This window comes from Orcinus orca, chromosome 9 (assembly GCF_937001465.1).
Source record: "Orcinus orca chromosome 9, mOrcOrc1.1, whole genome shotgun sequence".
Taxonomy (NCBI): Eukaryota; Metazoa; Chordata; class Mammalia; order Artiodactyla; family Delphinidae; genus Orcinus; species Orcinus orca.
Genome location: NC_064567.1, coordinates 1,091,086 through 1,118,244, shown reverse-complemented (window position 1 = coordinate 1,118,244; position 27,159 = coordinate 1,091,086). Strand labels below are relative to the sequence as shown.

General features: G+C 56.5%; 1 protein-coding gene across 12 annotated transcripts in view; it reads right to left on the bottom strand.

Annotated features, from left to right (window-relative positions):
* Positions 1-1,275: 1,275 nt before the first annotated feature.
* The window catches only part of PTPRN2 (protein tyrosine phosphatase receptor type N2), a 692,817-nt gene continuing 666,933 nt past the window's right edge, over positions 1,276-27,159 (bottom strand). For 8 of the 12 annotated variants that reach the window (XM_049715043.1, XM_049715044.1, XM_049715042.1 and 5 more), the window contains 5 exons: positions 25,889-25,942; positions 22,823-22,887; positions 9,918-9,991; positions 2,880-2,947; positions 1,276-2,628 (listed from right to left, as the gene is read on the bottom strand). In XM_049715043.1, coding sequence (XP_049571000.1) covers positions 2,610-2,628; positions 2,880-2,947; positions 9,918-9,991; positions 22,823-22,887; positions 25,889-25,942 — 280 coding nt within the window. In that variant the 3' untranslated portion in view covers positions 1,276-2,609. Of the gene's footprint in view, positions 2,948-9,917; positions 9,992-17,776; positions 20,535-21,682; positions 21,794-22,822; positions 22,888-25,888; positions 25,943-27,159 lie in introns of those variants that run through there. The other 4 variants (XM_049715040.1, XM_033408325.2, XR_007479336.1 and 1 more) reach the window with 3 other exon arrangements.

Here is a 27,159-nt window from a genome sequence, read left to right as displayed (position 1 = left end):
AAGCTGGAACCACGGGTCGGCCACGGATGCAGGAATCCCACAAAACCGAAGCCGGCCTCCTGCGAGGATCCGTTAGCTCCGTGGCATCCACAACAGGGAAGGCTGTGTGTTTTTACTGGTGCCGGTTGCATGCATTCCCAGCACCCCCTGCGCTGACCCCAAGTGGACCGCGTGGACCCGGGCCTCCGCCCCCTCGGGTTCAGCAGCGATCACGCTGCCCACACAGGTCCTTCCATATCCCACCTGTCTTTGGAGCTGCCTACGCACAACGTTTGCAAGGTCCGTTTCTCCCAGCATCCCTCGATATTCCTGGCCGGAGGGGCATCTTTATGTCACATGCAGATTCTGACACGTGTTTATCACGAGAAGTGTCACCCATTGCTATGTGCGCTTGTATGAAACAGTGACAGCAACTTTCCAACACACGGAAAGCAGAAGCTTCCTGGATGCCTGGGCGGGATTTTAACAAGAAGCAAACTCGGGCAAGGAGATGCTGGTGGGGCCTAGCTAGCAGAGTGCAAGTGGACGCCCATCGGTTGAGATCGGGGGTCGGATTTCTCGACATACAAACACCAGCATTTAGTCGGACACCACAGGCCACGTGTCTTGCTACTGCCAGCCGAGATAGACCAGCACAGGACAAGAGGGAAGCTGCCAGGTCACACCCAGCAGCGCTGTCCTTCCGCGGCCAGGGTTTGACTGCTCCCAGCGTGTTCTCCAGTTTTGAGGCTCCTGGGACAGCCCGTGTCTCTGTGAAGTGGTGGAGGGCCCCCTCTCTTCTGAAGGCAGCAAAGAAAGGGCCACCACTGCTCCCCGACACTCCCTGGGCAGGCACGCACTAAAGAGGGGACAGGGACGCACAGAGCACAGACCACTCCCCTCTTTTGACTGAGATCCTTTAATCACTTTTTAAAAAACATTTTTCATTTTATTTATTTTTTATTTTTTTGGCCGCGCCGTGCGGCATGCGGGATCTTAGTGCCCCGACCAGGGATCAAATCCGCACCCCCTGCAGTGGAAGTGCGGAGTCTTAACCACTGGACGGCCAGGGAAGTCCCCTGTTTAATCACTTCTTTTTAAAAATCACTCTTTAATGAATAAAATCTCAGTGACACTCGACACCCCCCTGTACACACCCAACTCTGCAAATAAAATAGCAACTCAGTATAGAGTTCTAAGGAATACACACACGTTGTTTCAGGAATCCAAACGCCCGCACCTTCAGGAAACAGGACGGATGGGAAAAAACTGCTCTCTCATCCCAAATAACGACCATTCAAATGTGAAATCAGAAGTTTAATCGGACACAATTAAATATATTTATATATCTCACACTGAAGAAACATAAGAAGTTAGAAATTACAAGTAGTTATATGCTTCCTATATTCAGATAAACTAGTTTCTATTAATTATTTAGATTCCAGATAGAGAGAAACAACGTTGGGAAAGAAATTATAGATATTAAAGCAGATATACATGACAACACCATTTAAAGACACAAACAACATTTTGGCATTTTTCTCCCCATTCAGCCGGCCGCTTTCCCTATTCTCCTGTCTTCTGAGACGTAACACCTATTTAAGATGGAAAGAACGGTGTGCAGCACGGGAAGCAGAGGTACCAGGGTGACCGGGGAGCGTCTTGTTCCCTAAAACGAGACCAGCGACACCCAGGGCCGCCTGCACACCTTCCCAGATGTTTACGCGTCTTCAGTTTAAGGAAGCGCATTCTCTGTTTCGGGGCGGGGGTGGTACATTTGGCGCTCAAGTGGTATTTTGGCAAATCCAGATCGTTGCTAGATGTGTGTGTCTCCGTGACATCAGACAAGGGGGCAGGCAAAGAGAAGAACAGTCTGGGCCCTGGGGGCAGCCCGGGCCATCCCTCTTCCCCAGCTGCTATGATCCCACATAGGTAAAAAGCAAAAAAAATGCGGGTCTCCCTGCGTTCCTCCCATGGTGAAAGCACCCCTGGTCTTCTCTGGACGCCAGCAGGGCCCGAGCCTTCCCGGAGAGGGGACCACGGGTGCTGCCGGGAGCTGGCCGAGTGCCCAGCTTTGCCCCGCACCCCCTCTGATTTTGGTCGCCCTGCAGGGAAGCGTTTAGCTGCGTCTGTGTAAATACCTATTTGTAGTTCATAACCGTGTCTGGAGTTTGGGGCTCGCCCCCTACCTTGCCCAGGTGAGGCGTCCCTGCGGTGGCTGGCCTGGGAGCAGGCACTCTGGGTGGGAAAGTGTTTGCCCCCAGCGGCCCTGCCCATCCTCGGGGGTGGAAGGTCGGGAGGGGCCGTCGACAGTGCTGGGCGGGGAGGCTGTTGAGCGGCGGGATCAAACGAAGAGCTGGGACGACTTTCTTATTATCTGCCCCAAAGCTGCAGAACGTCACCATCCTGTCCACCTAACTCCTGAATAAGCCGCGGTGTCTCCAGTGATAAACGGTTGGCGAGACAAACGCCGACTGAGCTTCTTACAGCCGGCGGCCTCCATTCGGCGCCTCATGGCCTCTCCGGGCCCCGCCCTGCACAGCTGACACTCCTTCAGGAAGTGACAGGTCACGAGCCAACTCTATTCCGGGGCCCACGCTGACTGCACCATCAGTACGACATGATTGCGGTTAAGAATGTGGATGGGTGCTTTAAGGAAAAATAAATTTTTTTTTCAAGAAAGTGAAAATAGATGAACTGATTGCCCCCGGTAATTGCATCTTCCCACAGATCTCTCTTTATTATTGTCTGGTTGAACAAAAATACACATTTTAACTGCTAAACTGCACTGACTACAGAGTCTTAAGGACCCGATTACGAGGCAGCTGCACTGGGAGACGTGGTTAAGTCGTCCCGTGACTGCAGACGGCTTTCCCCGGGGCCTCGGGAAACGCACTCACTGGGGAAAGGCTTTGAGGATGGCGTTCACCTCCTCGGCCACGGCCGTCAGCGCAAACTCGAACTGCTCCTGGAGGGACAGAAGGAAGGAGATGTGAGCGGGGGTCCCTTCTACGCCAGCCTTGGGCTCCCGTGTGTTACTCTGCAGAAAGAAACTGTTTAGGAGAAAAAGGGAAAGGTCGCAGATTTCCGTGGAAAGGAGAACAGAGCACTGGTTTGCAGGATGAGACCCAAGGCCGACGAGCCACACTCTTCGTGTGGGAAAGTCTCATGTTTTATGGCTGCAAGAAGCTGCCAGTAGACACATGAGCGGGACAACGGCTGCCTGAGGCTCCACGCACCCCGCCAGGCTCCTTCTGACGGCAGCGCCCAATGCGCGGACTCCCCGATGGGTGGGGCTGGATGCAGCTGCCGGTCCTTCCTAGACTCGCCACGAAAACGGTCACAATCACGACCCCTCGGGGTTCCCTGGCCTCAGGATGTAAAGGGTGGTGCTTTCGCCGCTCTGGAAATCCACCCGTCACCCAGCTCAACCCGATTCCACTCTGTTTGCTAGGAACCCTCACGTCACCCTCAACCGTCCCAACTTAAGACATGCGCGCACACGTGCTCACAGACGCCAGCGCACCACGGACGGGACACGCCTCTCGTGCAGCTGAAACCTGCCAGGACTGTTGGGTAGAAACGAGGGGCGAGTCCAGGGTGTCGGGACCGTCCGCTCCTCCAGAGACCAGGGCGCGGCAGACAGAGGATGAGCCCACCTCTCCCGCAGGGCTTCCCGGGCTCCTGGGTCCACCCCTGCTCCCAAACTCTGCATGTAACACTCAAAAGTAGTGTTATCAAGCACTTCCCACTACACCAAAGAAGTCACAAAAATAATGAACTATGCAAATGATCACCTAGCTAAGGATTTTTGATGAAGGAAAGCCCTACTGATGGCTTAAATACTTGATAATTCCAGTCATAAATAGACTTGAGTCCAAAGCCGAAAAGAATGATCAGTTTCCACTTTGAAAGGCCAGTGTGTAATAGAAACATAGAAACTAGCTCCAGTTGAAACAGCAGACACAAAAGAAGCACGTATGTAGAGAACAGACTTGTGGATTCCAGCGGGAGGGGAGGGGAGGGGCGACACAAGGGTGGGGAGGGGAGGGGAGGGCGACACAAGGGTGGGGAGTGGCAGCTGCACCTACTGGGTGGAAGGGGCTCAAGAGTGGACCACACAACACAGGGAGCAAAGCCAGCTCTCTGACACAACTGTAGGTGGAAGGTAACCTTGAAAATTGTATAACAATTAAAAAATTGATAGTAAATAAATAAACTAGCTAAAAACATAAAACAGCAGAGAGTCAACCTAATTTAACGCTCACTTTGGGACAAAGGCCAGTTTCTCACCAGTGCTCCCCTGACCTGACACTGAAGGGATGATCTGCTGGTTTCTAACTCGGAGCCTCTGCTGGCGGCCACGAGCCTCCCACGGACACGGTGGATCCTCCCGCGGAAGAGCCTCCCGGCCCATGTGCAGGGACCCCCTCAGGGCTGGTGCAGCAGGAGGCGCGCCCACGTGGGCCCAGCACACCCCAGCACCGTGTTCCCGCACGGACGGGCCCTCTCCTCCCCTCGAGGCCTGGTGCTCAGGCCTGCTGCCACCAGGACCGACGTGCCCTGGGGAAGCCGCCCCGCGCCGCCGTCTCTTGAGCCAGCGGTCGGCCCAGCAGGGTGTGTCACATGCAGGACTTGGTCCAAGACACGGGAGCAACCCCATCGGACGCCTCCTCCCAAACGATGACTTGCCGACGGGCAGACCAAGGTCCGTGATGACTCAAAAATGTGAAAACATGAAGGGGGCTCTTTGGGAATCTCACTGTACATTTCCCACGCGTGTTTATACGGGAATCCACCCTAGAGCTTGTCTTCAAAGGGAGAAATGGACAAGCAAGAGATACGCACTGTGGCCTTGCTTATACAAGACACCGGAAAACACCCAATGCCAAAGAGAAGTAAATTATTTTATAGAAAAGTGTCTAATAAGAAAGCCAGCATTTCTGCCACCACGTGAAGTGACAAAGGCGAAGGCAGACCTGCCCCTGTGTCTTGACTGTAATCATTTAAACACTCTCCGTTCACAGGACCACACAGAGGACCGGGCTGTGGGACGAAGCAGGTGCAGTTTACGCCGCTGCTGGGGAGACCGTGGGGCGGAGGGGATGCAGGTCCGCGGGGTCCACGCGATGGTCCCCGCTAAGCTACCGAGAGGGCTCTGACGGCAAAGCCCGGAAGGCGGGGCTCTGACGGCAAAGCCCGGAAGGCGGGGCCCTCGGGGCTGGGCCGCGGCGAGAGGGGCTGTCAGCGCCCGGCCGTCATCCTGGAAGGCTCCGGCGCCAGCTGCCCCCCCAGCTGCTCCCCTGTCACAGGTGGGGACTGTGTGTGGCCCACATTTTGAGCAGCGTCGCCTTAGCTGAGATGCCTGGGTGGGGACGCCAGAAATCGGGAAGAACCTAGCGTTTGAAGTCCTTTTAAGACAGAAATTTACTTTAAGAAAACCATTAACATAAAGGCAGCAGCTGCACTTAATGAATACAATTCAATAAGTGACAAGGTGACCATTCTGGCCTGGACTCAAGCTCAGGACAAGAGCCGTCTGAGCAGGGAGGACTCGGGGCGTCCTGGCTGTAACACATCTGAGCTGACCGCGTTTGCAAGGATAGGACATCAGAGAGAGGGCTGGGGTACTCTAAGCAGGAATACGTGCTAAACACAGGAGACCCGCGGGACACGGTCCGCTGTCTCTCCCAGGGTCCCTGCCCCTCCGCGTGAGGAGCCGCCGAGGCAGGACGTCCGAGCCCTGCGTCCACACAGGACTGGGCGGTGCGGCCCTAAAAGGGGTCAGGACGGAATGCCCTCTCCCAGCTCCACCCCTGACCTCGGACACCAGAGACAGAGATGGGGCACAGGGCCCGCGTGCCGTGTGCACGTGTGTACATGTGTGTGCATGGGGAGGGTGGGAGACAGAGAGACAGAAGTACAGAGAGGGACGAAGAGACAGAGACAGAGACAGAGAGACAGAGGGCTTCCCTGGTGGCGCAGTGGTTGAGAGTCTGCCTGCAGATGCAGGGGACACGGGTTCGTGCCCCGGTCCGGGAAGATCCCACAGGCCGCGGAGCGGCTGGGCCCGTGAGCCATGGCCGCTGAGCCTACGCGTCCAGAGCCTGTGCTCCGCAACGGGAGAGGCCACAGCAGTGAGAGGCCCGCGTACTGCAAAAAAAAAAGAAAAAGGATAAGAGACAGAGACAGAGAGACAGACAGAGACAGAGGGAGAGACAGAAAGACAGAGACAGAGAGAGAGACACACAGAGACTGGGAGGCGTAAACACACCTCCAGGAAGGCAAGTAGGGGTGTCAGGGGCAGACCCAAGCAGCGGGAAACACAGGGGTGAAGTCAAAGTGCAGAAAGGGGACAGGTGGGTGGGGGGGAGGCAGTGCACAGAGACCACATGGACACACCTGTGTGTATCCCAAGGGGGCAAACGTGACATCATTACTTGGAGGTGATTGAACACACAAGTCGAATGGCTTTTATTTCTAAGCGACAACTGTAAGAGGAAATTTTGATGGAAAAGCAAGTGTCAAGGCCTTTGATTAAAAGGGCACGTTTCTTTCAGGAGATGCACTGAAGGGGAAGGAAGGAGTCTGTTTACAAGACACACACGGAGGACAGCTTCACTCATCTTCTGAAGTGTGTTATTTTAATTGCAGCCCCTGACTTCACCTCTCTTCCTAAAAATGAGCGTTTTGCTGGGCCTGTCATGGACGTACAGTGACGGGGTCGGGTGGACGTCACGCACCCACGTGACACCTCTGCCTGGATGTCCTCTTGCCCTTGTGCTGCCTCCACCCGCAGCGCTGGGTCTGTCCTCTGAGTGTCTGACGGGGCACAGCCGTCCACCAGGCATCCGTGGTTGGTTTGACTGAGAGCTTGCTTCCGGGTGGAAACAGCTCTCTGTGACTTTTTACAACCTAATGAAGTTCTGTGCCCGGCTAGGCGTCGGGGCTCCGTGGCTGCCCCAGGCCCCGGCCTCAACGAGCTCAGAGCTTGTTAACTGTTCTGACTGTATTCAGCTCAAATGATGCGATTTGACTAAATGGGTTCAAATGAACAGACTGTGGTCGACCTTCTCGTGGCTCGTGGGAAACAGCATTCAGGTTTACGGCGCTGTTTTGTCCGAGGAAATGTCCTACGTTTTTGTTAAATTGAACTTCAGGGAAAGCTCAGTTTCACGGAGTGAGATGCTGGGCAGAGCAGCCATCGATGAAGAAAGAACGGGGGCGCCTGTGTGTTTACTGTGCGTTATCCCTGAGGCTCCAGGAGCTGAATTTCTGCTCTGCCCGGCAGCCTCGGAGAGCTCGCACGCAGCCCAGGAAAAGGGCGGGTGTCCGGGGCAGTCCATCCACACAGGAGGCCACAGCTTGCCAGCCTCTGCCGTCTGGGAGCACCAGAATGTCGGGGCAAAATCCTCTGGCCACTAGTGTCCCTTTGTCACTTAAAGAAATCAGAATGTTAGTGACTATAAGGTACGTGACGCTAACACAGGGCAGGGCCCCTTCCTCCAGGTGGGGCTGGAAAACCACCCCTTTGGGCTCGTTCTGGCCAACGGGCTGCAGACCACAGAGGGCTGAATGGGGTTTGTAATGTATTAGGAAATGTTCTCTTCTGTTTTAGAGAGAAGCTCCGTCTTCTCAATAACTCTGCCCAGATCCATCCCAGAGTCCGTGTGTCTTGGGGGGCGGACGGGCCTGCCTGGGAGGGGCCCAGCTGCAAGGAGGGAAGCGACGGGTTTGAATTTAGGGTCCTGAGCATTATTCACACAGCGGTCAACGGTGTGACACGGAAGGCAGATTTGACCAGAGACAGAATCAGCTCTTCATTCCTGGCTGTAAGTCGCCCCTGCTGCCCCAGCCACGGTTCTGGGACGTGTGAAGTTGTGCAGCTGCCGGTGGCCATGTAGGGCCCAGACCGTCCAGGACAGTGAACCAAGCCCGCATTTCTGGATGACCAGGCCACTACCCCCAGCACGGTCAGTCCCACGGGCGCTAAACCCGTGGGCTACGGGGCACTGGGACAGCACCGCATTGTGGTAAAGCTGAACCACAAACAAACAGGTGTGAGCAGGGTCCAGTTCTCCCCGGGACGCCACCACTGCCAACGGAGAAAGAGTGACCAGCGGGGAATGCTGGCGGCCGCGCCCTGAGCCCAGGGGCCGAGCTCACCTCTCCAGCGAGGTCACACACCTTCTCCAGTACGCTCCTGTCAAGACGCACACCCGGACCCCATCACGGGACCACCAGACACACCCCAGCCAGAGACAGTCCAAGAAGCACAACCAGACCCGGCCGGTCCTCAAGGCCACGGTGCCGTCCACCAGAGGAGGCGAGGGGGACGTGACCAGTGAGCGCACGTGTGGCTGCTCCTGGAAGGGACCCTGCTCCAGAGAAAGGCCCCTGGGAGATCTGACGCGGGCCGTACGTGAGTCAGCGGCATCGGATCCGCGCCGGCTGCCTGGCCTCGCTTGTCCCCTGCGGTTACGAAGCTGGTGAAGGGCACACGGGAATTACTTGTATTTTTTCTGCAAGTGTTTGCAGGTCTGAAATAATTTCAGATTTCAAAAAATCTAAGGAAACATGCAGTGCGCAGTGACTCATCCCACAGGAGGGTCTGGTGACAATGCTGCACGTTCTAGGGCCCGAAATAAAGCGGAGGGACAGAGGGGCCGTCGGTGCTGGTGTCGTCAAGCCGCTTCCCCCCGCCCCAGCCCAGATGCGGGAAGAGATCAGGGCAGCTGTGATCGCCAGCTGGACAGGGCAGGGCTGGGCAGAGATCCTGACCGCTGAGTGTTTCCTCCGGTCCTACTCAGAAGAGGTTTCTGATTCTACAGGAGAATTAAGCTGGTTTTGCCTCAGTGCTTGGGGCTTCGACAACGCGGAACCAGCCAAAGGGCCCTTGCAGTGATCTCCAAGGTCACAGTGTGCTCGCTGGACTCACCAGGCTCCTGGCTTCTCCCTCCTCAAAGGAGCGGGCGGCACTTACACTGTTGTCTCTCCCTCAGGCTCAGACACTGCACTGTCCTGCTTGATTTCGCAGTGACAGCGAGGGAGGGACGGCGTACAACTGCTTGCCCTTTGTGGGGGACAGTGAGACCCCGAGGCGGGATGACTGGGGCCCCAGAATCGTCACCACCAGGCACCAAAGCACAGCCCAGCTTGATCTCGCAGGAGAGCTTACGGTAGCTTGAAGTCTCCTCAAGTACAGAGCAGCGGTTTTGCAAGGGCATCTTGCACCATTTGTGGCCTTTGGTGGAGGCGCTAACGGCAGCGGAGGGTCGGGACTCCACACTGAGAAGAAGATTTTCTATTTTATGGCTGCAGGGTGTGTGGGAGTGTTTGTGGCTGGACACAGATATGTCTGGAATGCTGAGAGAATGGGTCATCACAGTGACCTGTTTCTAGCTCTGGTTAACCCAAGGCCAACCAGGAATCTTTTGTCTTTGCTCTTTTGCTGCAGACTTGGCCTTTTTAATAAGTATGCACACGAGCTACTCAGCGTGCTCAGGGACCCAGCAGCACCTGGGGACGTTCTGGTGACCACTGTCCTGATGACCGCACGGCAGAGCTGCAGCTGTGGGAGCTGGAAATACGGGAGGTGGGCAGAAGGTTGCATGAACACAGAACATTCCATGCAGGGGTGCCGGCGTTTATCACTGACCTCTGACTATAAAACTGCAACGTTCTCCCTCCCTCCCCAAACCTGGCACATGGAGACTTCCCAGGGCCTGAGGTCCGACTGCACCTGCTCAGGCTGAAATGTCTGGCTGCTGCCGGAGCTGCCCTCGACCCTGCAGGGAGGCGCTGCCCGCGTCCTGCCCCGTGCAGCCCTGGCCTGGGAGGAGGCCAGCCGGCCTGACCCTCGCTCCTCTCGAGAAAACCTCCACACAAAGACCCACCCCCGCAAAGCCCTGGCAGCCCCGAGGACTGGCCGACAGTACCTTTGTCTGAACCATGCGTGGCCTCTGGTCCCTCAAGTGCTCCAGCGTCGCGGCAATGTCGATCTCTTTAGCGCCTGCAACAAACACAAACGGGGCTGAGCTCAGGCACAAGACAACCCGCGCTCTGCGTCCCTCGCCTGCTGCCGGGGTCCCTCAGGGCCCAGCGGCCAAATGACAACGACAGTCATCCCTCAGCTGCCCGGCTGGCAGGCAGTTTCAGGGTTCACACAAGAAAACAGGGCAAGGCGGCTTTCATTAGCATTGATTCAAGAAGGCTGGGCTGAAAAATGTTATCAGATGCCCATATAGATACCCACAGCAAGCTGTCGCCAGGAGCGACTGAGGCTTTCTTGATTTTATTATTTTTTTTGGTGGCATTTTAAGACTTTTATTTTGTTTGGCTGTGCTGCGGGCTTGCGGGATCTCAGTTCCCCGACCAGGGCTTGAACCCGGGCCACAGCTGTGAAGGCCCGGAATCCTAACCACTAGGCCACCAGGGAACGCCCACGAATTTTTTTTAAAGATATTTTTGATGTGAACCATTTTTAAAGCCTTTATTGGATTTGTTACAATATTGCTTCCATTTTATGTTTCGGTTTTTTGGCCGCGAGGCATGTGGGATCTTAATTCCCTGACCAGGGATCAAACCCTCACCTCCTGCATTGGAAGGCGAAGTCTTAACCACGGGACCATCAGGGAAGTCCCCCCAACAATGTTTTAAGTCATAGGAAGTAGCATATAAACTTCAATTTCTATTGCATAGGATTTTTATTCAGAGAACTAATCTTATACATCTAAATACTGGCTTCTAAAGGCAGAGTTCCCTGCCTGTTAGAAGTGTGTTCCAAATGTTAAGAAAAGGTCAGGACGCCCCACGTGCTCACCGGTTAGTCGTGCGGCCTAGATCCCCTCCTACAGACGCACCCACCTGACACCAGGTGACTTGGGTGCCACAGAAATACTACTATTTGAGTTTAAAAACGTAACCTTACGGATTCCGCGTATGTTCTTGTTTTTGCACCTTGCTAGGTCCTTTGGTAGCTGGACAACAAATGAGACCGGGTCCCGAGCTCGCGAGCTTCTTACGGTTCGAGGGGAGCATCTCACGTCTGCTGTGCAATCCTGTCAAATGCTGGGGGCTTGGGCGGGGCGCACCTCTGAAGTCAGCCGGGACCCCCCACCAACCCCCAGTAAGCGCATGTCACGTGCAGCATTTTGTCTCATGGTGCCAGAACTGTCACCACTCCCTGTTCAGGGGAAACTGAGGCTCGTCCCGGTCACGCAGAGCAGGTAGCCATGCTCATCGGACCCAGATGTGGAAGCGAGACCGGGCTGGTGGCCACCAGGACGGCTCTGGTCTCCCACTTCCATCACACCTGCGTGTGCACAGCCCTGCCCTTGGCCGGGAGCTGGGAGGCGCGCCTGAAAACGTCCAAGGCCACGGCAGCCTTAGTGCCCTGGTTCATCCTGGAGGCCTGAGGCCCACGTGGGTGACAGCTGAGCCGCCAGCGCCTTTTTCCGAGTGGCAGGGAGATGCCGCTGGGGACACGGATGAGGGTGGGAGGGAAGGTGGGGGGACCACACACTGTCTCAGGGAGAGGGTGCCTGAAGTGGGAGGTGCTGTGCTCGCATCAGGGAAACTGCCACGAGTATTGGGAATCCGGCAGTAAGTCGCTGAGACCGGGAGGCCAGGATCCGGGCTGACCCCCCTCGGCCAGCACGGTGGCCAGTCCGAGCGCCTCGAGGTGTGGGGACAGTGTGGCATGAGCTCATCACATCTAAGCTGGCCATTCCAGACAATGAACGCCCTCCGTCGGGTATGGGAACACCCCAAGCCCCCCCGACTCTTAAGTCAAAGTCTTTCTAGGAAGTCTTTCTTTCTGGGGGATTCGCCGAGAAACTCGTCCAGGTGGAAGACAGGGTCTCCTGTTTGCCTGAAGGCTCCTCTGAAGGTGTCAGAAGTTTTCGAAAGTTGACAAGGTCACAAGATGTACAGTCTTGTTTGGGGGGGACCTGTGAGTCCAGAACAGCCTGAAACAATGGGTGAAAGAGGAGCTACGGGGGGGGGTCCCCCGGCCACGTGCGCAGCAGCCCCCCGAGGGGCCCCTGTGCCAGGAACCTGCTTCCTCATCTCCCCAAAGGAACACGGAAATGGGCTTCTTCAAACCACAGGTTTGCCTTAAGAAAGTGAAGTCCTACGTGGAGAGCGAGCAAGGGAGGGGGTGTCCCACCCGAGACCTGAGTTCTCGTCCCCCCAGAAACACCCAGCTGCCGGGTCAGGGTGGCCCCTCTGGACGCAGCACGGAGCTGCTGCTGCTGCAGTTTAATTCCAAGCGTGAAGAGGCCCGGCTGTGGGCAGGACACAGAAAACTCCACCTGGGCGCGTCTGGGGCGGGCGTGAAGCTCCAGTGGGAGCAGAGCAGCGAGGGGCCTCGCGGGGAGCCGCGAGTCAGCGCGTGGTGACCGCGCGATGCGCAGAACGTATTAGCTGCTCAGTGAATGTGACCCCGCGGATTCTGTGAGCAGAGCCTTCTGGGAGAAGTGCTATCTCTGGGCAGCTCTGTCCTCCCGTCCCGTGGACGCCAGGAGAACGAGGTGTGGAGTGGAGGTTGATTCATCAGCTCAGAGACGATCCTAGTCCTTTAAAAACAAAATCTGAGGGGTCCAGACTTAACCCCCCACTTTTTAAGGTTGCTCAGGGCAGCGTCTTTAGTCCTTGAAACTGGTTTGAAAGACTCTTTCAACAGCCCTTTTCCTCCGAAGGGCTGGTCTGAACAAGAGAACCAGCATGAAGTCCCGAACCCCCCGTCCCTCCTCCATCACCCTGGAGCAACTCTGCAGGGCTCTGCCTGGGGCCACGTGCAGGCCCCCTCCGAAGGCAGCTCTGTGGGGAGACTGTAGGGCCACCGGGTGACGCTCTGATCAGGTGCTACGGACGAAACCTCTCTCTTCACTGCACTCTCCTTCGGACGACCGCTGACAGAGGAAGGAGAAGGCCTACTTAGGTTTTCCCTAGACAGGGTCTGGGGAACGTGAAACGCCCGGGGACCACGTCTCAGATCACGCTTAGCCTGAAGCCAAGGCTCAACAGTGGAGGGAATCAAATTAAAGCTTATGAAACCGTACGGCGCTGCAAATAGAGAAGCAATGGATTCATCAGGTAGAATCAGTGTCCGACGTGGACGGCTGCTGTCTCCCTGCGTGTTAGGATGGAGGAGAGTTAGTTGTCTGAAGTGTGTGTGGAGAGAGAAGTTTTAGCAGAACACACATGCAGGATCTTCTATGGGGGGGGGGAGGCACGGCCCTGCATCCTGTTCGGTGACCCCGGGCATCCTGGTAACCCTGAGGTGCACGAGACACACAGTCTGCGTTGGTAAACCAGAGCCTCGGGGCTGGAGGGAGGGGGGTGCGTCCTCTTCACCTTATAACAGGCTTTACTGAAGGTAAAAGGATTTATTTAAATCCCCCAATAGCTAGGAAGCTCCCTCTAGTGCTTTTAAAATGGAATGCTCTCTACAAATCCCATTTTGCTGATCGCATGTCAAGGTCCAGGAGAACAGACACATGAGGTGCGGTGCTCAGGTCGAAAAGCATGTGACTAGTTGAGGAATTAATTATAACAGATGCAAATAAAACCCGGACAGAAGACGGGGTGTGATTTCAGGGAGAGGTTTCTGGCATTTTCTATTGGAGAAGCTATTTGGATACGTGAGGAACGTATGTGCTCATTTAAGTCATCCTGCAGTCGGTCGAAGCTGGTGATACCATGAATGTACAGCACAGACAGAGGCAGCCTGTGCATTTGGGCCCAGCACCGCACAGGGCGACTGTGAGTCAGTCTGACCCATCTTTCCCGGCACCAGCGACCCAGCAGGTGCGCTGCAGACTCAAGGCCGAGTGGCCTGCGGGGTCCTGAGAGACACTGGCCCGGCGCCACCCCGGGCACCGGCCAACGCACCCGAAGGGCTGCCGCTGCGGCTTCCCAGTGTGCTCGGGGGCACTGGTGCCGAAGTTCACATTATTGGTTAAATACATTTTTAAGACAACAGGGGTTTTTAAGCTTTAGATAAAAAAGTATTCGTCATCAAACAAGAAACACTGAAAGAACTTAGTATTAGCACAATATTAAAACAGTTTCTTAGGATGCGAGAGCCAATTCAGAGTGAAAGAAAGCCAAGCGAACGGGCCCCTGGCACCTCCTACGAGGCTTGCTCTGACTCCCCCGGTGACTGCTGGCTAGTGCACGGGGCGCCCTTGTCTCTCCCCGTCCTCTGCGGCCACAGCGTCCTCAGCAACGTCACGTAATAAACAGAAATACATTTTGTTGCAGAGTTTTTACCAGAAGGTCTTGCAAACCGCAGGGACGCAATGTATCCTTTTTTCCTTTTTTCTTGTTAAAAAAAGCCCTCATGCGTCAAGCGCACGAGAGAGAGAGGCCTTTATTTTGCAGGAGGAAATTGTCTCAATTCCACCCTCTGGGAGAACTGAGGAAAGCTCTGCTCCTCGCTAAACACACCTAAAGGGGCGAAGGAAGAGCGGTGACGGTCGTGAGCCCGCAAGGGGCACTGCCTGTGTCCCAGGACGAAGCCAGAGCTGTCTGGGCGCCGAGCTGGGTCCCGAGAGTCTGTGGTCTTCGGCCGAGCTCCGTTTGGGAAGGAAGGGCTGAGCAGGGGTGGGCAGGGACAGCGCGAGGCCTCAGCCCTGCAACCGGCAGGGCTGGAGGTCACAGCTGGGGCTCCCTCTGGGTCAGCAGGATGACCGAGCCTTCACCCCAGGTGCCGCGAGTCAGGGAGCACCACAGCCGGAGGGCGGCCCTCCTCCCGCCTCTGGGTGTCTCTGGGTGCAGGTGCCGCCTCCAGACCCTGGCCTCCCACTGTGCACACACGTGGGCGCGTTCCCACACACTCCCCCACGGTGCGCACGCACACGCGCACGCACACACGCACACGCACACACTCTGTCCTGGGTCTTCCGTGCCGAGCAGTTTCTACTTCATGTTTCCGGATGCTCTGAATCGACTGAAGATTCATCAAAATTAAAAAGGAAGACTTTTTGCTGGCTTTCTAGATTAACGATCATCTCCCTTTCACAAGGTTTCACTGGGATCAAAGGAGACAAACTGGCATCATATCCACTTGAAAATCAAGTACCTCAGAACCCAAACAAACTAGGTATTTTTCATGTTTTTAAAAACAAATTCGAAATCATTTTTCAGGAGAAGCTAGGATGCCTCCAGATCTTTCTAAAAAAATACAAGTAAACAAAAGCAGGACTGGGTGTATTGCCTGTGAAGTTGCCATCACTTACGCTCCAGGAGGTGTCGGAATTGTGTGACGCATCCTGCGATGTTCAACGAGGCGCCAGAGCGTCTATGACGCTGCGCAGGTACTGGCAGCATCAATGCTGAGAACCACCCGGCACCCAAGTGCGTGCGAGTGCACAGTGGTTAAAAAAGAGGGCGTCAAAAAAAAAACGAGGGCGTCAGGAAGGGGCGACCGTTAAACTTGTAAGAAGAGATGGACGTGACGGCCACGAGCACGCCGTTCAGATCACCACCCGCCCCGGGAAGGCAGGCGTCGTGGACACAGCGCGTGCATGGGAAGTTGATGGCGGGGACCTCACTACCTCCCGGTTCCACCACGTGACAAGGAACCACGTAGGACGCACAAGCCCCAGGACACACTCGGGTCCTCAGTGGACGGGTCAGAGATACGAAGGGGACGAGGGGTGGGTCATCCGGGTGATGTCTGTGGCTGCAGGGAAGAGGCTGGGAGCCCACAGTGACACGGGAGCCTCAGGGGAGCGGGGGCTCCGAGGCCGCCCTCCCGTGCCGCCCAGGGTCTTGCACTTGGGACCACAGACACACGCCTGAGCCCCACACGATCAGAGCACAGGGGCAGGAGGGCGGGCAGGCGGCCGGGCCTCGTGGGACCGATGGCCGCCCCGAGGGGCTGGGCCCTCGTTACCCCTGAGCCGAGGCCAAGTGCTCCAGGGGGGCTGGACGCTCAGCCACTCACAAGACCCCCATCGAAGGCTCTCCGTGCCCCTCCTCCCACCTCGGCCCCCGAGTCTACGTCTGGTTCAGAAACTGAGGGTGCGGCCGGCCCCGTGGCCTGGCCGGGACGGGGCTACTTAGTTACTCAGCTGACGGCAGCACGGGGACCACGGTCCTTGGATTCCTCGCACCGCCTCTGCCCAGGAAAGGAGAGGCAGGGTCCGGGGAGGCCTCATCGGGCGCCGCGAGGTCGTAAGGACGACACAGACGGTCAGCACTTGTCACAGACGCTCTCACACAAGTTCACGCGACTGTGGCAGGATTTTCCGGGAGGGTCACTAATGCAAAGTGACAGAGGCGTGGTCCTCCACGCCACTGCCCACCCGCAGAGCACGGCCGCTCAGCCAGGGCACAGGCCTCAGGTCCTACTTCACAGTGTTTGAGCCGTCGCTGCCCCCCGACCGGGGTTGCTGTGCGCGGGGACTTCCTGCCACCAGGGAGGGACGAGGGGTCTTTGGCAGGAGAGGGGGTGGACCCTCACTGTCTGGGGAGGAGCCGCGAGCGGCTGCTGAGAGGGGCCAGGGCAGCTTTGCTGGGCCTCTGGGGTCTCCGGGGTAGGAGACTCTGGGGCGGCGGGCAGCCAGCAATGCTGAAGTACTCTTGTGGCCTCCAAGCCGCGGCGACCCTGCCAAACATGGCCAGCCAGGGGCCAGCAGGACGGACGGTGGCGATGCTCATGGGGACAGGGTGGGGGCCAGTCTGGGTTTGGGGACCAGAGAGACGAAAACCTGGGTGACAAGCTGGCTGTCGCTCTTCCGGGCAAAGCAAGCGCGCATGGGAGGGACGGCCCTGGACCGGCGTCGGGTGGGGTCCAGCCAGGTCTCCCAGCTTCTCATCGGCCACGTGGGACCGTGTCCACGGGTGACTCAGGAGGGAGGAGAAGCCACGTGAGCAGGTCTGGCCCATGAGATGCAGGGGGTTCCACACGGGCCAGGAGTGCCCCCTGTGGTGCCGAAGTCCACGGGGCCCCTGTCCGCCCATCGGCAGGTCAGAGAGCACAGCACTGTCAGCTTTACCTGCCCACAGGATAGAGAGCATTTAGGAGGCAAAGTGTGCGATTACGGGCTGCAATGTGGTTCACGAGAGGACCCGGATAAGACGGGCTTAGGATGTTTTCCAGGAACAACTGTCCCATTTTGCCTCGTGTCTCGCCTATTAGTCCCTCATCTATCGTGTCACCTGGGCCTGGGTCACACCCCCAGCGATACTGCTCCCGGGACCCCTGTCCCCACCCGAGTCTCAGCTGCAACTGGCCAGATGAACAGACCAGGGAGGAAATGTCCACCCGCGACCTCACGGGACACAATTCCTCCAGGTAAAGGAAAGGCCTCCCCACCCCACCCTGTTCTGGACACTTTTTTCAGCCTGAAACCTGCATGAGCTGAAGACAAGGTGTCACCACCTGGAAGCCACGCTGGAGGCAGACTGGTCCATAGAATTCCTTCTCTGCTGGGTCTTCATGTTTCAGCCACAGACATAAAAACGAGACGTTTCCCCCTTGACGTGCCTTGCTCTGTGCAGCCTGCTTCTCCCAGTTAGTCTCGTCTGTAGACGCGCCGTCCACGTGCACGGTCATGGCCAGGGGCGGGCTCGGCCCTTTGTGCAGACCCCTGTGCACACAGACCCCTGGGGTCCTGCCCCTCCAGCCCTTGAATCCAGCGGCACCCAGTCGATCCTGCCGGGACCCACTGCACGTCCTCCTTCCCCAGCGGCTCCAGATGGATCCGGTCAGCGAGCCTGTGGTTCCAGGTCCCCTCCCTGGCGGAGTTTCTGCTGCGGCCCTAACAGACCCAGCTACCTGCTCCACCCCTGTCCCCGGACCGCGCAGCCTGGCCATGCCTCTGCAGTGCCGCCCCCTAAGCTCCTGGGCTCTGCCATTTGCAGAAAGACCAGGCTCCGCATCAGCCTGGCCAGCTGGTTGCCTTCCGGCACGTCACCAAACCTCTGGGGATCTGCTTCCTCAGTTTGCAACCAAGTGTCGGAATCAATGAGCCCTCAGGGCCCCTTGGGGCTGTGAGGAACGGGCTACAGACGCGTACGGGGCTCTGTGACAGGCGTGGGGCGAAGCGACCCTGCCACTGCCCCTGCATCCCGGGGCCCCAAGTCACAGCTGCAGCCCCCACCTGCTTCTCCGCATGGAGTGTAAAGCCCAGGAGGGCAGATCGTTCCCTTGCTCACCATGTATTCTGGGTGCTCAGTAAGTACTAGGCTGGAACACACTTCTGTGGTTCAGCCCGTATTTGCCAAAAGGGGGAACGATACCGCGATGGTGGCCGAGGGGGACAGCAGGGTCCACGAGTGGGGAAAGGGAGTGGGGGGCACGTCCCCCGCAGACCAGGGCCGGGTCCTGGGTTCTGCAGGAAGGAGCCGGCGTGGCCCAGAGAGAGGGGCTACGAACACGTGGGGCCTCCCGAGATCTCTCTCTTTAACATCCTGCTGACCGCTGTGTGCAGAAGAGACGGGCACAGGAGCGAGCGGGGAGGCCAGTCCAAGGCCACAGAGGAAGGGACGGAGGGAGCAGGGCCGAGAGACAGAAGAGATGGAGGACCGGACACACGTGGATGACCACCTTCAGCTCTGCTCCCTGGAGCACGGCCACCCAACGGGACTTCCCGTTACGGGCGCGTTTTCCGTCTGCACCGCCTGTTTGGCAGCCCCCGGGCACCTGTGTATTGGGGCGCCTGGCATGTGGTCAGCGTTTCAATCTTATCATGTAAGTTGCCACACGTGGCTGATGGCTAATGCCCTGAACAGTGCAGCTCTGGGGGAGTGCTGGGTTTTAAAAGTTCAACGAGCCACGAAGTGTTACTTCTCCCAGAATGGGAGAAAATATTTGCAAATCACACATCTGATAAGGGTTTAATATTCACAATATATAAAGAACTCCTACACCTCAATGACAAAAAACCAAACAGCCCAATTAAAAAATGGGCAAAGAACTTGAATAGACACTTCTCCAAAGAAAATGTCCAAATGGTTGACACACACATGAAAAGGTGCTCAACATCTCTAGTCCTTAGGAAAATGCAAAGCAAACCCACAGCGAGATGCTGCTTCCCAGCCATGAGGATGGCTACTATCAAAACCCCAGAAAATGACACAAGTGTTGAAGGGGGTGTGGGAACTGGAGCCCTTCCTTATGCACTGTTGGTGGGAATGGAAAATGGTGCAGCTGCCGTGGAAAACAGTACGGAGGGTCCTCAAGAAATCAGAAATAAAACTGCCATGCGATCCAGCAATTCCACACGGGGTGTATAACCCCAAAGAACTGAAAGCAGAAGCTCAAAGAGATGTTTGCACACCCACGATCATAGCAGCATTAATTCAGCAGCTGAAAGTGGGAGCGACCCGAGTGTCTACAGATGGATGACGGATAAGCTACCCGTGGTCCCCACCCCTGCAACGGAACGTCATTCAGCCTCAGCAGGAAGGAAATCCTGCCACTGGCTCCAACACGGTGCACCTTGAGGACGTGACGCTCAGTGACATAAGCGAGGCACAGAAGGGCACACACTGTCTGATTCCACTCATGTGAGGTCCCAAGAGCTGTCAGAGTCACAGACACAGGAGGCACGATGGAGATTGTGCATGAGGAGATGCTTACTGATGCCACCATGTGACAGGGACATAGTAAAGAAGACGAGCTTCCTGAGGATGGAGACCGGGAGCTGGACAGACGGCCACGCGGGCGCTGCACATCCCTTCACACTCCGTGCTGAGACCGCTTAGGACGAACTCGCGGCCGACGCGAGCTTAAGAGGCGTCTCCAGGCGCACCTGCCGACTCGGGCCGGCACCCCACGTCACACCATGACATCCCAGTCCTGCTGCAGTTCCTGCCAAATGACAGGAACAGGCCCCCAGGACAGTCCAGGCCTGCGGACACCCCAGGAGCCGGGAGGCTCAGGGCGGCACGGCCAGCTTCCCAGAGGTGGGGCTTCCTCCGTGGCCCCCGGTGAGGGACAGCCCTTGAGGCCACCTCCAGGTGACCCAGCACATGTGGTCCTCGGGAAGCCCCACCATCCGCCTGGTGCTCTCCATTTGTTTGAAAAATTGTGGTGACCCTGGGCAAAGAGAGGTCACGGACAAAAACGTAAGAGGCACAAGCTTGGAGAATATCTCGGCTGCAAAACCAACATTGCTACGTCTGAGCTCAGTCCCTAGGTGAGAGAGGAACGCTACCGAACCCTGATTCTGACCCAAAATATTAGCCCGAGTTAGACGCGTGTTCGCAGCCACGGGAAAAACGTGTGGAAGAATTTTACAGGTTGACCCCTGACTTTCCCGCCACAAACCCGGGCAGAGAACCAGCCCCCCAACTCAGACTTCCAACCGCATCCTGTCTGCTCGCTGACAGACCAGACGGTGCCGAAAGCCCCTTACGATTCCTGCTGCATCAAAGGCTTTACTCCCCGAAGCCCATGTGCCCGGCCCAGGCTCCAGGCTGTGGCTGGCTGGGCTGCCCGAGTGTCCCCGGCCAGCCTCAGAGCCCAGGGCCGACGCAGGCGCCGGGCTGCAGGACAGCTTGGGAGAGGCATTCTTCGGTCCTCCTGCAATTCATTCCTTTAAGAAAAAGGGAACAGGAAGAAAGGCTTCGTGTCCAGGCCCAGAACCTTTGATCATTTGATGAACGCGGGCCGGCAGCACGGGCCTCCGGCTTCTCAGGCCAGACAAAGGTGGCCCTGGCCGCCCGGCCCCGCGAGCCCGGCCCAGAACAAAACCCCGGCGGCCGCTCGCCGGGGCGGCCTGGGAAAGGCCCACCTCGCAGGCCGAGGGGCCGCCCTGCCCTTTGATCTGGCCCGAGACTGCAGCCTGGGCCCCGGGTCAGGGGATTTCACAGCGCGGGCCCCCGGGCAGAGGGGAGCAGGTCAGGGGCAGAATGAGGGGTGACCAATCTCTGAAAGAGCCTGGAGACCGCCCTCCCGGGTCAGTTCCACATGGCTGGGCTCGCACTGTTGCCGCAGCCGAGCCTCAAGTGGGATTTGACAGGACGGGGCAGGCACCTCGGGCCCAGGGGCAGGCGGGGCGGGGGGCAGCCGGGATGGAGTCGGCCCCGCCCCCGGGGCTGCGGCACTGTCCTGCTCCAGGTGCCCTCACACCTGCTGCGTGGACACCCGGGTATTCCCCCCGCCCCGGTACCGGTACCGCTGGGGCGCCTGTCCTTGGGACGAGCCGGGCGCCATGCCACACGGTGTATACGCAGTGGGTTCCTGTGTCACTTGCTTACACACAAAGGCGGCACCTCAAACACGCAAGGGGATCTGCATTCTCGGAAGGCATTTGGTTTGATAGACTGGGAAACGCTACATGTGACAGCAGACAGGGGAGCAGGATGGGGGAGAAGCAGGAATTCCGCTGTGGGCTGCCGGCTCGGAGTGACGGCGCGTTTGCAAATGAAGAGACAGATACAGTCGATGGGACACAGAGGCATTACTGGACGGGGAACAAATGACCTTTCCGCCAAAAAAGTTAGCTTTTTGGATCTAAGGCCAAAACATGTTATTAAAAAGCACCGTCAGAGCATTTGCATTTGCTTCGTTGTTTCTTTGTTTGCACATCACAGCTCAGAGCTACTTCAGGGCGTGAAATACGGTCTCTGGTGGTGTGAGCCCGGCCCACCGTCCCGCACCCCTGCCTCCCCGCCCCGGAGCCGGCAGGGAGCCTGCGGCACAAGGGGGCCAGTCCTGGGTCCCGGCTGGTCACATGCTTACTAGCTGTAGTGCTGGTAACGCTCAAGCTCTCTAGTCCTCGCGTGTAACACAATGGCTCTTATTTTATCCTCACACGTCGATATCCTTGGGCTAAAGACGTGTTCTGTTTTTCTTTTAACCAGGAGAAATGGGATAAGAAAGATGCCTATTTCAGAGCTGCCGACAGTGGTGTGACAATGTATAGAAATCCATTTCTGTAATCAGTGTCTGCTCTTACTGCAGGCACAGGATGAAGGGTGGGCGTCCTGGAAGGTGGGTGCCCTAGCTAAGAACACACGTGTGCGTGTGTGCGTGAGTGTGTGTCAATGTGGAGAGGAAGACGTTTTCACAGGTGGGAAGGAGACCGTAAGACGTCACTCATCGCAGTGTGTCCTGCCCAGTTCCCTGGCGGCTGACAGGCAGCTCAAGAATAAGGAAGCGCCTTTCCAGGCCAGGTTAGGGTCTCCCTGCTGACGGGTGCGTGGTTCTCCCAGAGGCGGGTCTGAGAGAATCTTCTCCCAGTTGACTACTGGCCTCTAAGGGGACACCTCACGGGTTTGTCCTGTGGACCACGCCTGGGGAGCCCCAGCCCCGTTTGGTCCCTGCACTCTCATGGGTTAAACTCCACCCAAGCCATGAACTCATCCCAGGTCTGTGCTCAGATCACAGCACGCTAACCCCAAGTCCCCGGACACTGTCTTTAGGAGGGAAAGGCCCAGGACCACGGAGAGCGATTCATGTGCTAAAACGATGTTACAAAGGGGCATCCGAAGGTGACCTATTTTAGAGACACTCACTCCAAGAGATTTTAGGTGGCTCTGAATTTTGCGGATATAGTTTGAATAACAGGGAGGATTTAAGGCTATTCTGAGCTGCTGAAACGCTGGAAGATCAGGGCTGCCTTCTCCTCACTCCTGGTGTTAACACAGGACGTCCTCAGCGAGCACTCACGCGTCACCGACTGTGCGCTGAGCCCAGTGTGTGACCCCGGGCGGAGGTGACGAAGGAGGAACCTTAGAAATGGACGCGCTTTGCCGCAAACAGCCTTCCTGCGGCTCAGGCTAATTTTCCCCGAGGATTTCTGTGACTGCTGCACCGAGGTTGCCATGGCAACCCCAGCCGGCTCTGAGCCGCACAGAGCAGCCCCGCTCCGAGCCTTACCTTTGGCCATCTTATTGAGAACCATGTCGATCAGGATGTAGGTGCCGCTCCTGCCCGCGCCGTCACTGTCAATAGAAGGAGAGAGATGAGGACACACGCACCACGCTGTCCCCACTCCCCACACGCCAACGATGGCACCTTGCCTCTGTGCTCAAGGGGGGCCCATGAGAGGAGAGGAGGGCAGTGTGGAGAATTGGAGAGGAAGAGAAAGAAAGGGGGTGAGGGGGGTCAGGGTGGGAGAGGGGAGGAGGATGGGAATGGAGGGGGAGGAGGAGGGGAGGGGGAGGGGAGGGGGAGGGGAGGGGAGGGGAGGGGGAGGGGAGGGGAGGGGGAAGGGGAGGGGAGGGGGAAGGGGAAGGGGAGGGGAGGGGAAGGGGAGGGGAGGGGAGGGGAGGGGAGGGGAGAGGGAGGGGAGGGGGAGGGGAGGGGAGGGGAGGGGAGGGGAAGGGGAGGGGAGGGGAGGGGAGGGGAAGGGAAGGGAAGGGGAGGGGAGGGGAGGGGAGGGGAAGGGAAGGGGAGGGGAGGGGAGGGGAGGGGGAGGGGAAGGGAAGGGAAGGGGAGGGGAGGGGGAGGGGAAGGGAAGGGAAGGGGAGGGGAGGGGGAGGGGAAGGGAAGGGGAGGGGAGTGGAGGGGAGTGGAGGGGAGGGGGAAGGGGAGGGGAGGGGAAGGGGAGGGGAGGGGGAGGGGAAGGGAAGAGAAGGGGAGGGGAGGGGAGGGGGAGGGGAAGGGAAGGGGAGGGGAGTGGAGGGGAGTGGAGGGGAGTGGAGGGGAGTGGAGGGGAGGGGGAAGGGGAGGGGAGGGGGAGGGGGAGGGGAGGGGAGGGGAGGGGGAGGGGAGGGGAGGGGGAGGGGGAGGGGAGGGGAGGGGGAGGGGAGTGGCGGGGAGGGGGAGGGGAGTGGAGGGGAGGAGGAGGGGAGTGGAGGGGAGTGGAGGGGAGGGGGAGGGGAGTGGAGGGGAGGAGGAGGGGAGTGGAGGGGAGTGGAGGGGAGGGGGAGGGCAGGGGAGGGGGGAGGGGAAGGGGAGGGGAGGGGGAGGGGAAGAGAAGGGGAAGGAGGAGGAGGGGGAGGGGGAAGAGAAGGGGAAGGAGGAGGAGGGGGAGGGGGAAGAGGAGGGGCAGAGGGGAGGCTGGAGCGCTTTCAGCCCTGAGCTAACAGTGGTGCGGATTAGCTGTTGTGCCTGTGTTGATTTGTTCCTTTCTTCCTTTTTTCTCCCCTCTTTGGTCAAAGATTCAGCAAATTTTGTCAGAAAAAAAATGAAATAAAGAAATGCCTAGCAGTGTCAGAGTTGATGGCATTTGTATTCAAAGTGTCTGCAAGAGGCCAGCTGTGAGCAGGGGAAGAAGGACGGGTGCAGGTCTCGTGTGTCCACACCCTCGGGGGGCCGTCTGTCCGTCCCTCTAAGGAGCGGGGTGCACATGTCCCCCGTCACTGCAACGGAGCCTCTCTTCATCCCCCCTCGTCCCCCAGCTGTAATGGGAATAATCACCACCTGGACGAGAGTTGTAAGAACGTTCTGAATTGTGGCTCGACAATAGCCAATGAGGGAAAAGGAAGGCGCCTCTTCTCGGAGGAAGTAGCCCTGCATCTCTCCTCCTGCATCATGTGCCCTGAGATGGTCCTTAGGTCAAGCAGGCTGTCCTCACGCCCACGGGCAGCATGTAAGTAAGAGGATGGTGTTACTCCTGGCAGAATCAGCCAACCTAAGGAGAAGACCAGCGTCTCCATTTCAGGACTTGGGGAGCCGTGTGACCGTGCTCTCAGTCTCGGGCCTGTGGGCCGGCCAGCGGCCCGGGAGCCTGCCGCTTATCCTTTCACAGCAAAGAGTCGCTGAGTTTGGCCTCAAACAAACGGTGGAAAAAGCCTCGGTTGGAAAGAGAATGATTCCGCATTGCGCTGTGCCCACCTGCGCTCCAGAGGTGGGGATGCCGCCATGCCAGTGTCGCCGACGCCCAAGTGACCGGCCTGTGGCCGAGGGTTTCCTCAGTTCCCTTCAGCTCACGTCACACAGCTCTGCCCAGATCTGCCTCAGAACTGGAGACGGTTCTCCACGGGCGGGTTAAAGGTGCTCTGGTCCAGCTCTCGAGGTGTATCCACACCTCGAGAGGTGCAGACCACACTCTGCACACCTCGTCTTCTCTCATGGACCGACACAGAAACACACACACACACACACACACACACACATGCAGGTGCACACACACAGGCACACACATTCCACACCCACACACTCAGATACACACACACTCATGCAGGTGCACACACAGATACGCACACACAGACACACACACTCTGACACCCACACACTCAGACACACTCATGCGGGTGCACACACATTCCACACCCACACACTAAGATACACACACACTCATGCAGGTGCATGCACACACAGACACACAGGCACACTCATTCCACACCCACATACTCAGATACACACACACTCATGCAGGTGCACACACACACAGACGCACACACAGGCACACACACTCCGACACACACACACTCAGACACATGCATGCACAGACTTCTTGACTGACTGGACAGACTTGGTGTTTGATCTTTGGAGACCTGACTCCTTTTGATCCCAGGCAGAAAGGAATACTCTGAAGACAGTTCTAGACAATTGAGCACACTTCTTCACCAAAAGCGGTGGGTAGGAGCTCGGGGAAGAGCTCGCCCTCGGAGGGAGTTTTCTTCCAGTGGATCTTTCTTCTTGGTTGGGGGGAACCCACTCGAGGACACTTGAGCCACTGAACTTTCACCCGAAGGCCACTCGTTTGATTCCAGGTCTGTCCTGTTCATAACTGGCCCCAGCCTCTGCGCAGGTTTCCAAACGTCTGCGAGGCGTGCTGGGCCGAGAGCACTCCACACACCACACACACTGTCTCACAGCGTTTGCGCAGCGGTCCCAGGAGGGTTTAAGACAAAATAAGTTTATCTCCTCGGTTGCCTTTAGAAGTACCAGTTAGATATACTTATTAAGCAATCAGGAGGTTCAGTTCCTATATTTAATAGTGGTTACTTTTGAGGTAGTGAACACTTCTTAATCCAGGTTAAAAGTTGTACTTGCCTGCAGTGGACAATTATTGGACAAGAACGGCCCCTGTAGCACTTGTTTACTTTTCTGAAATAAAGAGAGACACAGAAGTTATGATTATGTACCAGACTCTGTAGCAGCCATCCCAACAGCCCATACGCCAAAGCAAACAGACCGGCTCTTGGACATCATTTTGCAATACCCTGTTTTGACAAAGAAGATCAAAATTATGCACACATTTTCAAAGGTTTATTTCTCTTTTCAATATTAAATTATTAAACAGAGCTTTGAAAACAATTCTTACATTTTCACAGTTCTGTTTTTCCCTTTACAAGTATGAACTCTGGCCTGCGGTCAACAGAGCCATCAGCGTGAGCCCCCCCACTCCCCACCCCTTGCTCTAGATAATTTGACTTCCGTTGTTGTTGTGATATGTCTAGATTCTTCTCTTAAATTTTTGAGTTTTGCAATTTACACTCCGCGTTTCTTACAGTCTAGACGTCACATTGGAATGCAGCGTTACTGGGATGTCTCAAAACAGCATCTTAAAGACACTTCCTGATCTGTCAGCTTTGTAAGGATATCTAAATTACAGAGAAGCCTCATTATGTCCAAGACACATATTTCCGTTTTTATAAATCTGATTATGTTTAAAACAACTTGTTTGTGCAGATTTTAGGTTAGAATTTATGAAAATTAACAAGAAGCGTTGATTATGTTGCAAACAACTCGGTTGTGCAGATTTTAGGTCAGAATTCATGAAAATTAACAAGAAGCGTAGATTAAGATTTTGTAACCAAATCCTAAATCACTACAGAGCACTGCTAGGAAATTCACTGTACAAGCTTGATAGTTTTTGTAATTCAGTGAAACAACTAATCATGTTTACAAATTATATCCAAATTCTCAGTAAAATCTTTCTAAATAAAGAAAATTAAAGACAGAATTTTGGTTAATTGGAGGGAAAAAATGTGTGAGGGGCGTGTGCTCTAAAATGTGCTGTGAATTTCTGTGATATAAGACGCGAAGTTAAAGTTTAAAAAGAATGACAGTAGAGAAAAATCTTTTTCTTCGTATGCTGGAAATGGGAAAATGTCACATTTCTCTGCAAAGGCTTGTCTGCTCAGCATGGAAATAGTTGAAAGTGGAAATTCAATCAGCGGGTTCTGTTGCTACAAACCCCTGAGACAGTGTGGGATTGGGAGGGAGTCGAGTGCTGTAGCTGATGGGTGAGCTGAGTGGGTATTTTAATGTCACATAAAATGACATTTATTGCCCAAATGTCAGAGCTCTGTTGCTTTCCT